The sequence below is a fragment of the Vulpes lagopus genome, chromosome 24, assembly GCF_018345385.1.
Source record: "Vulpes lagopus strain Blue_001 chromosome 24, ASM1834538v1, whole genome shotgun sequence".
Classification (NCBI taxonomy): domain Eukaryota; kingdom Metazoa; phylum Chordata; class Mammalia; order Carnivora; family Canidae; genus Vulpes; species Vulpes lagopus.
Window position 1 is genome coordinate 8,910,540 of NC_054847.1, and position 13,073 is coordinate 8,923,612.

The 13,073-nt window shown below is 51.7% G+C and overlaps 1 protein-coding gene across 1 annotated transcript in view; it reads right to left on the minus strand.

Annotated features, from left to right (window-relative positions):
• GLI2 (GLI family zinc finger 2) overlaps positions 1 to 13,073 on the minus strand; it is a 256,293-nt gene that overhangs the window by 10,640 nt on the left and 232,580 nt on the right. Inside the window, exons 7-10 of the mRNA XM_041739964.1 lie at positions 11,793 to 12,006; positions 10,370 to 10,492; positions 6,555 to 6,689; positions 3,104 to 3,253 (exon numbers count right to left, since the gene is read on the minus strand). Of these exons, the coding sequence (XP_041595898.1) occupies positions 3,104 to 3,253; positions 6,555 to 6,689; positions 10,370 to 10,492; positions 11,793 to 12,006 (622 nt within the window). The remainder of the gene's footprint in view (positions 1 to 3,103; positions 3,254 to 6,554; positions 6,690 to 10,369; positions 10,493 to 11,792; positions 12,007 to 13,073) is intronic.

The window sequence follows — 13,073 nt, forward strand, 5'->3', positions numbered from 1 at the left end:
CGGGCTCCAAGAAAGTAGGTACCTCCCTAGAGCTTGTTTATTTTTGTGTCCCTAGTATTATTTAGTATCTGATGAAAAAAAAAATTTGGCCCTCAAGAAATATTTTTGGAAAAGAAGAAAGGAAAGGGGGAACAAGAGTGGCAGAGAGGCAGAGAGAGAGGGAGGAAGGAAGGATGGATCATTATAGGAGGTTCTGCACCTATTCCCAGGATTCTAATTCCCAGGAATCTAATGTTCCTATGAAAATTCCCTCAGAAAGACACATAAACCCCAGTAGGAACTGGCATGCTCTTCACATGCTCCCCTTTATTGCTGACCAGTCTGACTGAGTATATTTGGTACATTGATCTGTTTCTACAACTCACAGCTCACACCACAGGGCTATGGTTTGCTACCACTCAGAATGTCACAAAAATAACTTGCTGCAAAGGACCCAGAAAAGCCAAAATAATCTTGCCAAAGGAGGACAAATTTGGATGACTGACATCTCCTAATTTCAAAATTTACTATAAAACTACAGTAATCAACACTGTGTGTGGTGCTACCATAAGGACAGACATAGAGATCAATGGACTAGAAGTAAGAGTTTAGAAATAAACTCCTATTTCAGGGTCAGATGATTTTCGACAAGGGCATTAAGGCCATTTGATGGGGAGAGAACAGTCTCTTCAACAAATGGAATCAGGACAACTAGATAGCCACATGTAAAAAGAATGAAGCTGGACCCCTACCTCACACCATATACCAAAATGGACTCAAAATGGATTTAAGACCTAAATGGTAGAGCTACCCTATAAAACTGTGTGTGTGTGTGTGTGTGTGTGTGTGTATATACATACATACATATATATGTAAATATGACTACATAGTTTATAAACTATAAAACTCAAAGAAGAAAACATAGGGGTAAATCTTTGTGACCTGGGATTAGGTTATGGTTTCTTAGATATGATATCAAAAGCACAAGTAGTTAAAAAATTGGACCTCATCAAAATTAAAAAACTTTGGTGCCTCAAAGGAAATTATCAAGAAAATGAAAAGAAAACCCACAGAATGCGAGAAAATACTAGCAAGTCATATATCTGATAAGGGTTTAGAACTACTACAACTCAACAGTAAAGGCAAATAACTCAATTTAAAAATGGGCAAAATATTTGAGTCGACATTTCTCCAAAGATGGTATACAAACGATCAATAAGTACATGAAAAGATGCTCAACACCATCAGTCATTAGGGAATCGCTAATCAAAACCAAAAGGAGATGCCACTTCACATTCCCTGAGATGGCTGTGATCAAAAGACGAGTTAGCAAGGGTTATCAAGGATGTGGAGAAATCAGAGCCTTCACATTATTGCTGGTGGGAATGTAAAATGGTGCAGCCTTTTTGGAAAGTTGTCTGGCTGGTCCCCAAAAAAGCTCAACACAGAGTTACCATATGGCCCAGCGATTCTACTCTAGGTACAAACACAAGAGAAAAGAAAACACAGGTCCACACAAAAACTTGTACAGTTAACGTTCACAGCAGTATTTTTCATAATAGCCGAAAAAATGAAGACACAGCAAATATCCATCAACTGATGAATGGGTAAAAATACTAGGATCTATCCATACAAAGGACTAGTGCTTAGCCATAAAAAGAAACGAAGTATTGAGACATGCTATGACATGGATGAACTTTGAAAACACGCTGAGTGAACCAAGCCAGACACAAACATTGACCATCGTGTGATTCCATTTTTATGAACCGTCTGGAACAGGGCAATTTATAGAGATGGAGAGGCAGATTAGTGGTTGCCAGGGAATAGAGGGAAAGAGGACGGGGAGTGACTGCAAGCACTCTGGGAGTTCTTTTTGGGGTGATGACAGTGTTCTGAAATTAGCTAGTGGTGATGGTTGCACAACATCATGAATATACTGAAAATCACTGATTTGTACATTTTTTAAAGGGTGAACTTTACGGCATATGAATTTTATCTTAATTTAAAAAAAGCTTGCCAACAAAGGTAGCCTCAAAATGGATTTAAGACCTAAATGGTAGAGCTACCCTATAAAACTATATATATATATATATATATATATATATATATATATATATACACACACACACACACACACACACATATATGTAAAAATGAATCCGGACATCACTAATTTTAAGACAGCCTGATTCCAGAGATATTAAAATGAGAACAAAATGTCTATCTCAGAATTATAAAATAAGGTAATTCATGGAGAGTTCCCAGAGGCTTTGGCTGCAACCACGTGAGTGTATCACTGACAGTCCTTTTCAAAAGGGAGTTGTATGTGTTAAGAAAAGGTCTTGCCAATTATAGTCACAAGTTCTGCTGACACCACAAGGGAACCTGTCTGAAAGGTCTTATTTTTGTGTTCACTTTAAAAAAAGAAATTCGAAGCACCTGGGTGGCTCAGTGGTTGAGTGTCTGCCTTTGGCTTAGGGTGTGATCCCGGGGTCCTGGAATCGAGTCCCACATCAGGTTCCCTGCAAGCAGCCTGCTTCTCCCTCTGCCTATGTCCCTGCCTCTCTCTGTGTTTCTCATGAATAAATTTTTTAAAAAAAATACAATAAAAAAAAGAAATTTGAAAAAAAAAAAAAAACAAATTCAACCAAAGGGATTTGGTTGAATCCCCAGTGATGCTTTTCTCTATGTGGGGGCTGGGGGACCGACTCCAGACTACAGAGTGCTACTGAGCTGGCACCTGTCTGGGGTCCACCAGCCAAGCCAGCTGGAGCGGGGATATAGCTGTACCGTGGGGGCTCATGGTCACACAGACACAACTACACAGACACCAGTGCATCCCCACTGTGGGCAGTTACCAAGATGCACACATGTCCAGAGCCCATCAGAGTTCTGGGACTCAGACAGGTGTGGGGCCTCTAGAACCCCAGACAGGTGGAAGGGCCGGGGCAGGAGCACTTGGGGACAACACGTTGGGAAGGTGGGTCCCCGTGATGCTGCTGTGGCCCGTTCCACCTGGGTCTCCCCGTGGTCAGCCATGCCCAACACAGCCCACGCCGGCCCCCCAACACAGCTGTCGTCCGCACATCGTGGGGAGGAAGGTCATGCGGGAAGGTCCGCTCACCGTGCATTTGTGGGGCTTCTCGCCCGTGTGTCGGCGCATGTGTACCACCAACATGTACTGCGCCTTGAAGGGCTTCTGCTCCCGCGTGCAGGCCTGCCAGCGGCACACAAACTCCTTCTTCTCCCCGTGGATGTGCTCGTTGTTGATGTGCTGCCGGGAACAAGCGTACAACAGCGGTGAGCCCAGCCACCCACCTGCCGCAGACCCCACCTACAACGTGCGCCCCCCCCCCCCCACCGAGACCACCACCTGCGTGCTGGGCCACACCTCCTCGTGAGTTCTCATCAGCTGCCAGTAACTGCAGACCTGCTGTGCGCTACTAGTCTCAGCTGCATTTCCCAATTGGTCAGTGATCAAAGGGACTGTCTAGGATGGGCAAGGGCATCATGCTCACCCAGGCTTGGCGCCAGGCTCTGGTCATGATGATGACGCTCCTGGGGTGCAAACGGTAGGCACTAATTGACTGTAGCGAGGCAGCTGTGCACAGGGTTGGGGCACGAGAAGCTTTTCCCAAGCTTGTCCCTATCGTGCTGTCCCAGGAATTCCTGAATAGCATTTTTTAATCATAATGAAAACATAAAGGCATCCTCATCTCTATTTTTGACAGGAACCTATGAGATGGTGGCTCTGCCCCTTTTCACCAAGGCCCAGATGGTTAACATGGCCTGGGCAGCCAGGGCGGGCGGAGCTCGATTTGCGTTCTGATGCTGGGCTCTGGGCACTGTGTGAGGCTGCCTCTGGGACACAGTGGCCCAGGAAGGCAAGGCACGTCAGCCAAAGACAGCACGACTGATCTCCAGGCACGGCCGTCGGAGCCCTGCATCCTGGGGCAGGGACGAGGAGCCTTTCCTGGAGGAGTGGACTGCAGACGCATCCCAGGCCGTGTGAACGTGGAGCTAACCTTCCCCAGTCCTGGCACCCACACCTTCCAGCTCCTGCCCTGGGCTCATCATAGGTGTGCCACCTCGGGTAGTTTCTCCCGTGATATGGAGCAATGGGCCACAGCTACGGGCCACTTTCTGCCACAGGGAACCGAGCACACTGCCCTGAGCAGGCCCTTGGGATTTTATTTTTATTTATTTTTATTTTTTATTTTTTTGCCCTTGGGATTTTAATCACTTGCTTTGATTATTTCACTGAAGGCTGTGGAATGCACCGGAGCAGGGGTAGTATTATCTCTGAGCTTAGGATGTGTGGTTATGTGCAGGGCCTCCAGACTTTTATGTCCTTAGGCTTTGAGTTTGCTTATTTATCTGGGGGAGTGAGAACAGGTGGCATTAGTCACTCACACAGTGGACTGAAAAGTATACTGGACCTCACATGCTTCCTCTCCCTCTAGGGCTTCTCTCTAAAGGCAACCAGGGAGCCTCCATGTGCCCCAACAGGGCCCCATCCTTCTTTCATTTCCCTCTTGGTTCAAGGTCGTGTCCCGTCTGTGTAGGGACAGGGCTGGGTTTGCTTCCCCCCAAAGGGTGGGGCAGGAGGGTGGAACACTCAGGTCTCAGATGCCTGTTCTCTCCTGCCCACTCTCTCATGCCTTTCTTCTCTCTGTTTTTGGCTCTTCTTCCAGCTTCCACTGTCTCCCACCCACCACCACCCTCAATGCAGAATGGAGTCACAACTTCCATTCACCACTTGTGGCTCCTGAGAGCCCTTGAAATGCAGCTGGTCCCAACTGGGATGGGCTATTACTGAAATGGAGAAATTAAAAAAAAAAAAAAGAGGATGTAAACTATCCCAATAATTTTGTTTTGTATTGATTACACATCAAAATGATCATCTTTCAGATACACTGGGTTACATAAAATACAATATTCAAATTAATTTCACCCATTTCCATTTACTCTTTTTAAAATGTGCTCCCAGGTTAATGTAAAATTACACACGTGGAGGGCATTTGGGGCTGGTGGGGTGTTTTCTACCAGACGGTGCTGCCATAGATCTTTCTGCAAGCTCTAGGGCTGTCCAAGAGCTGAGCCCACGGGTCCTAGCAGCACCCGACCCAGACAGGCAGAAAGCCACCAGGCCCACGCGCCCTGAGATGCACGCCCGGCTGTTGTGCATACAAATGTCAACGTGGGAGCAAGTAAAACCTACAGCGCTTTGAACTTCCAGGGAAATCTTATCATATTAGCCTCACTTTCCATTTTTAAAGCCTTTCAAATGATAAAAATGCTTCCTGACAATGCCTTTCATTTTTTTCTTATTGGTTTACTTAGCAACAAATTGTTAATAATCGACTGGGGGCTCCAGCTTGCCTGTGTGCCTGCCACCATCCATCTTCCCAGGGAGCGGAGAGAAAGACACAGCTGGGCAGAGGGGCCGGCTCTCTTCTCACTGGGGCCTTCTCTTTCTGGGGCCAAGCCGAGGCGCTCCCCTATGCCCTCAGGGACAGTCCTGGGCAGAGGCAGAAGGCTGGGGCTAAAAAGCCCTCCTTCCCCCCAGGGGTTTTGTGTGTGTGTGTGTGTGTGTGTGTGTGTGTGTGTGTGTGGTTGTCTGGAAGGGTTATTCTTGAACTTAATTTCTCTTCTGGGTGGAGAAGAGAGACCCGCTCAGGGCTGGTGTGGGGAACAGCAAGGGGAACCACCATGTATGAAATGCCATCTGCTAAGTGCTTAGGTGGGTATCCTCACAATCTAACCTTCACACCCTTGTGGGGCAGGCTTCACCTGCCATCACAGGAGAAAGCACTGAGGCTCATGGAGGCTCAGTTACTTGTTTGGAACCACTTGGCTAGCTGTGGTGTAGCCAGCTGTGAAGCCTCTGCTCTTGCCACCTCAAGGGTTACCCCCTGACTGCCATCATGTGAATGCTGCTGTCAAAGAATTCAGAGTGGGGACCAAGAGACATGACTTGAAAGGCACACCCAGGGCCCACAGCCTCTCTGGTGTTCTGACCTGTCAGTTTCCAGGCATTTTTAAGCAGCACTCCTGAGACGGTGTACACACTCCGTCTGTACTTGTGTATGCTAGGTCTCTGGGAATGGCCTCCCAGAGGAAATTACTAATTCCTTCCTCATGGGAGGAACTTCTTTCAGGCTTCAGGGTCAGGTTTGTTATTATCTTGCAGATGCTGGCTGGTTTAACTGGTCTTATTTCCCTTTTTGCACTGGCTGCTAGGAAGCTCGGGGGCAGGGCAGGGAGATATTTATGTGAATTACAGTTCAGAGCACTTAGTTTTTTACATTCTACTCTTGGCTTCATGTTATTGTTCCTTTCTCCTGGATCTTCTCATTTATTTTTGTTTTAATCTCTTTTACTATGTATATATTTGTAAGCACCCTTTTAGAGGCAGGCAGGGCCCAGATAAGTAATTATGCCTCCCACTTGGAGAGCGCTCAGAGGCTGTGGCCCAGGCATCTCCTGGAGCCACCTCCTCCAGCCCCTTCTCTCCAGTAGAGGGCCTGGAAGCTCTGCCGGCCGGGGCAGGCTGCTGGGCCTCTGAGGCTTACATGCACCAGCTGCTCCTGCGTGTCATACTCCTTGGTACAGTCTTCCCAGTGGCAGTTGGTCTCGTAGATGATCACCTCAGCCTCCTGCTTACAGTCATCCCTGTCCAGGTCTTCCTTGAGGTCAGCCAGCTGCTCCTGGGGGAGGAGCAGAGCATACCCACATGAGTCATGTTCAGCCACCTGTCCCCTGGCAAAAGGTCACTGTTGGTCCCAGGCAGTCTATGCCGAGAACCCTGGGCTGGCACGGGTGTGGACACGGATTCATGTATGCATGCACATGCATGCACATGTAAGCATACATGCAAGCATGTATGTACACACACACACACACATGCACATGTATGCACTCAGCCACTTTCCTCAGCTGGCTCCCTCCGACCCATCCCTCTCCTGTTGCACAGCTGTCCCGAGGCCCCTCCTTCCTCTCTTGCGCTGGCTTGTCATCACCAAAGTGTCCCATCACATCCTGGGTCAACTGACTTGGAAGAACAGGAGAAAAGAGGGCAGCGACTTTTGCTTATTTGGTGCGGTTTCCTCTGGGGGAGCTGGGGTTGGCCCCAGGGGGTCAGGATGGGGCGTTTTTATTTATAGTATGTACGAGGTCTGCTCCTGCGAGGAGGCAAGAGGACAGCCAGAGTGCATCCGGCCTGGTCCTTCCGACAACTTACTCGCACACTGCTCCCTCGTCCCTGGGACACACAGCACGCTCCGGTTCAGGCTCAGGGCGGAGCGAACGTGCTGTGCCATGTTCTCCCACCGCCTTGTCTTCCCTGCGACAGCCCTGAGATGTGGGCGTCAGTATTCGTGCAGCAGAGCCAGGAAAACGGGTTCAGGGAGAGGCCACCCTGCTCTCTGTAGAGCACTCAGTGAGTACATGACAGCCTAGATCTGCACTCACGTCTCCCCATCAGGATGGGGCCCACATGGGCCGTGTTCAAGGTGGCAAAGGAAAGGCCCCCAAGACAGGCCTTCACCCGACGCTGGGTGCCTAGAATTCCTTTCAAAGAGCATAAAGCCTGTCACTCCCAGAAGAGCCACAGCCTGAGCATCTATCCCCAGGGAGCCCCACCCCAGCTGATGCTGACATAGAGCTGGTCAGGGGACACAGGGGCAGGCTGAGAGTGGGGGTAAAAATGGAGGCCCAGATGTGCCCAGCTGGGACGGAGGCCAGTGAGGACCTCCGCAGGATGTCAAGGACTCCCTAGTATGCTGCTGGCTCACTAGGCAGGTTCAGGAGCAAAGCCAGGCAAAGAAGCAGATGTTAGAACGAGCTGCTTACAATTTCATGCTATCTACAAAACAGCAGGAATATTCTGTCTTTCAAAAGAGCCTCTGGGGAAAACATCTAGGGCTCAGACTAAGAGGGACACAGCCCCCCACCACCCCCCGTCAGGAGCCCCAGCCCCCATAGGCTCCAGAGACCACGAGGCGGAGCCTGCAGCTTGTCCACTAGCCTCATTACTAATGCTGAGTACATTTCTGGGAGTGGGGACGTGGGCCTCACGGCTCCCCAGGCTGGCCGCAGACTCAGGCCCTGCCCAACTTTCCACTGGGGCTGCGAAGGGCTCCTACACTCAGGGGAGCTTTTGGCCGCTTCTCAGAGCACTTTAATTAATGCACTTGCCTTGCAAAGGCAAAGGATGACATGTGGTATCCTAAGTCCACGGGCAGCACAAGGCCCACGTTACAAGCACAGCACAGGACCTTTAGTAACGGGAGGCCTGCGAGGTCCCCTTTACACCTGCTCCACACTGTCACAAAAACTGGACACAGACTTGTAGTTTCCTGAGCTGCTCCTAATTTCCCGCTTATTTCTAAGAAGACTCGAACGAGCTGCCAGATGGACGTGTGAGTGGAAGATGGCACAGGGGCGGTGGGTGCACTCAGGCCTCCAGATGGAGCTAGGCGTCATCCTCGCCCGCTGTGCTGGGGGGCTTAAGCAGAGTGGGGGCTCATTATGCTGCACTGCCTGCCAAGGGAAAGCCTGCCCATCCACCTTGCAAATGAGCCAGGTCACTGAATCAGGACACTGAGTGACACGGTGACAACCTCTCGTGACAAACGGCTTTCCTTGCACGACACGTGTGAGGAGCCAGGTGGGGCAATAAGGAGGGCTTTGTGCTGCCTTTCTGGGTTAGAGAGTAGGGCAGGGGCTCCCGGGGGCTCAGCGCCTGTCTTCGCGGCTACAGCATGTTTATCTCCCCCGGATACGTGCCGTCCTCATCAATTTCAACGGCCCCCGATGATGGCCAACCTCGTGCCTACCATGCATCATGCTGAGATGCTTTGGCGTCAGCGAGGGGAGAAGAATTTGTCACCAACTCCTCTGTTTGCCTGACAATAACAGGACCCAATATTTCATAAAAATTAAGTGCCCAGAGCATGCCCGATGGTTTACAGGTTTGATAAAGGATGGTCTGGCAGATGTAGGGAGACAGGGACAGGAGGTCCCCTGCATCCTTGGTGTCAAAGCTGGTGATTCTGTAGTAACAGATGGCGACCATGGCACTGTAAGAGGCCTGGGGGGGCGGGAGGCTCACCTGGGGGTCAGCACTCACACCAAGCCCTTCCCGGAGCAGGCCTTTGCCCCAAGGACTGGGCCTGTCTCTGCCTGCTGTCTTAGAGTGCCCGAATAAGTGGCAGGTCCCCCAAGGGACCTACACAGGGTTTCAGCCCTAAAACCGACCAGTCCTGGGCTCTGGGTTGCTCCATTCTTTACCTTCCTGCCAAGAATCATCTTCCCTTCCGTCTCTCCTCATCATGCCACTCACTGCCTCAAATGTGCATTGAGTCATTAGAAAATATTATTTCGGGGCTCCTGGGTGGCTCAGTTGGTTGAGCATCTGACTCTTGATTTCAGGTCAGGTGATGATCTCAGGGTCATGAGACCGAGCCCCGCATCAGGCTCTGCGCTCAGCATGGGATCCCCTTGGGACTCTTTCCCTTTCTCTCTTCCCCTCTGTTTCTCCCCTACGACCCCTGCACAAGTGCATGCACTTCTCTCTCTCTCAAATAAAGAAAATCTTAAAAAAAAAAAAAAAAAAGAAAATCTAATTTATAGCTACTTTACACCAGTCCCTGTGCAAACCCTGGTGATGTGGAGTCAAATCAGGCACTTCTTGCAAGTGTGACCTCTCCAAAGCTTGCAGAGCAGTGTAGGTGACAGGCAAGATGACCTAGAAGCTAAGGTGGACTCTGGGAGGCAGATGCGAGTCCTGTTCTACAGGAGGGTCAGGAAAGGGTGAAGTGGCAGTGAGGGGCACGAGGTGGGAGGGTGGAATTCCAGGGAGACGGGCAACCAGACAGGAGCCACAGTCATTCAGGCTATGAATTCACAAGCGACCAAGTCTGATCAAGGTTCGTGTGAGGTGCTGGGGTGGAGATGGCTGCAGCCCTGGACATCCATCCATCCATCCATCCATCCATCCATCCATCCATCCATCCATCCATCTATCCATCCATCCATCCATCTATCCATCCATCCATCCATCCATCCATCCATCCATCCATCCATCCATCCATCTATCCATCCATCCATCCATCCATCCATCCATCCATCCATCCATCTATCCATCCATCCATCCATCCATCCATCTATCCATCCATCCATCCATCTATCCATCCATCCTTTCATGCGACACATGTTTGATGAGTATGTAATGTGCAGGGTGCTGGGGACACAGTTCACGGTGTGCCCGCCCTCTCTGATTCACTCATTCATGCAGGCAACTGTCCTTTCATCCAGTCACCACCAGGGCTGAGGTCCCAGGTCCGCCGACCCAGCCGCAGGACGACTGGGACAGCCAACAGGTTACCTGCGTCAGGGTCAGTGGGGAGGCCGGCCGTAGGCCCTCGCCCTCTGTCTTGACCTTGCTGCGCTTATGAATGACGATGGGGTTGACGGTGCTGCTCACAGCTGACTCGCTGCTCGGCTTGTTCTGAGGGAGGGGTGCAGGAGAGCCCGTCACACAGGGGCAGGGTGAGGACACCCCGAGTTTTGTCTGGGCTTGACCTCCAGGATCCTCCCCACATAGACTGGGCCAACATGTATGTTTGGAGTTTCAGGAGCTGGGCCTCCTACTTGGTCCTCTGGCCAGGGGCACAGCTGGGGAGAGCGCAGAGCCTTCCAAGCCCCCACCTCCACGGGCATGGAAAGAAACCCTCTCTTTGGGAAATGCTGGGCACCATCACTCCTGTGCCAACAGCCTCAACTGCTCAGCCCACTGGAGCAGGGGGTCTTGAAGCGTAAGAGCGGGGGCAGCTCAGAGTCTGTGGAGAACAGGGCTGGGCCAGCCCAGGGAGCAGGAAAGAAGGGCCTAGTTCCTTAGGAGAAGGGGGCTAGAGCCAAAGTATTGGGTGATGACAAGAGCTGACAGTCACTGTGTAGGGGCAGGTGCTAGGCGGCCACCTGGAGCCCCGGTGTGGGGCGGGAGGCCATCCTGGAAGAGGGGCTCTTCTGGACAGGGTGGAGTCTCGCCTTCCACCCAGCACGAAGTCACGTCTGGGCTGTGCCCCGCCAGGTGACTGGCCTGGGCAGTCACTCCATCTCAAGAACTGTCATCGTTCATGCTAACCAGGATCCAGGTCCACACGGGGCTCCGTGCACACAGGCTCATGTATGAGCACCATGACCCAATTAGGTGGCAGGCCCCACTCGGCCCATGTGTTAGCCGGGGCTGAAAGAGCTCTCATCGAGTCAGGGTCCCAAACAGTCTGACTGATGCCAAAGCCTGTGCGTCTCCATTCTCCAATACTCTCTCTATTATTCCATTTCCTCATCAGCAAAACGGGGCTTCACTCACCAAACGCGAATGGCACCTGCCACGTGCCAGGCACTGTGCTAGCATGTCCTGCCACTGAGAGGTCTGCTGGAAAGGTCACAGAAGATGGCCTTTTGTCCACTTATGCTCTAAAACTAAACTGTACAGAGTGCTCTGTCTGCCAGACTTGGACTTCTAGCATTTCTCTGTCTACCCATTACGTTGATTAAATAGGCAACTGTAGAACTTATTGGCTGGACACTTGCCAAGATAAAGTGAGGGTGTCAGGACCCAGCCCAGGTCTCCTGACTGGGTATCCAGCCCTTTTGATCCCACGACCTCTGTCCAGAAGACATCCTACCAGCCAGACCTGTGCCCAGAGTCTCTCCACAAGTTCCTGGAGTGAAATGGCAATGATCAGCCCTTGTGGGGTCCCAAGAGCCCAGTGACCCACCCTGTGCTCCCTGCACCCATCTACCTGGGTGGCGTCGCTCAGACAGTTGCTGTTGCTGCTGAGCTGGGTGGGTGTGGCATTGATCGAGGCGAGGGCCATGGGCTGCTGGGCCAGGAAGGTGGGCGAGGGCTGGATCAAGGGTGGAGTGTGTCCAAAGGCAGAGCCCAGGCCCCTCTGCTGGCTCAGGATCTGCTGGTAGGCCACCGGGTTGATGGGGTGGGGGAAGGTGAAGGCGGGGCTGCAAAGAAGAGCAGACAGGTCACGGATGGAGGTGGGGGGCAGAAGAAACCCTGCCAAGGATTGGGAGGGGAGTGCAGCTCATCTCACTGCCAGCACAGCTTTACCTTGCTCAAGAGCCAGCCGTGGCTCCCCACTGCCTGCTATCTCAGGCTTTCCCTTTTGAGCTCGCCCTCAGGCCTTGCCCCAGGATGCAGCCTTCACTCCAGCAGGCTGGCCCCCAGGAGGAGCCAGGCTCCATCTCATCCCCACATCCCAGCCCTTCATGCTCTGATGCCTGAGATGCACCCTGCACCATCACTCCCAGACTATCTCACCCCCTCTGGGCCCCTGAGGCTGGTTCTGATGCCCCTTTGTCTAGGAAAGGTGCCTGGGCCTTCCGGCTCACATGGTCCCCCCCTTCTTTCACCTCTACTGCATTTCCAGGCCCCTTCCTGTCATCTGCATATGGGCCACTCTCTAGAATAGGATACTAAGGAATGATGGTGACCTCGACCCTAAGCCATAGGACAGGTGGCTTGTGGCTTCCTCCTCGCTCACTCCTGCATCACTCACTCTGGGGGTGGGGGAGGGGAGCCAGCTGCCAGGCTGGGAGGACGGTCAAGCAACCTTACAGAGAGGCCCCGTGACGAGAAATAAGGCTTCTGCCGATGTCCATGTGGGTGAGCCACCTTGGAAACAGACCCTCAGGCCCAGGCAAGTCTTCAGGTCCCAAGTCAGTCAGGTGCCCTGGCTGACGTCTTCAGTGCAGGCTCATGACACCAGAGCCAAGCCAGTCTCACATTCCTGACCCCCAGAAACAGTGCGAGATGATGAAGAGCTTATTGTTGCTTTAAACCACTGAGGTTATGAGTAATTGCTTATGAAGCAAAAGGTAGCTCCCATACTTGTTATCATTCCCATCCCTGGGTCCTTGGGCCCGGCTCTCCCGACATTCCTAACAGATCCTGGCCTCTCTCAGGAGGATCGTGGGGAGGACATGAGTTTAGTCAAAGTGGTTGGGTCCGAGTCCTGAAACAGCCATGGGCTGCATGGGGATGAGGAGGGGGTGGGGACACAAGGGTGAAT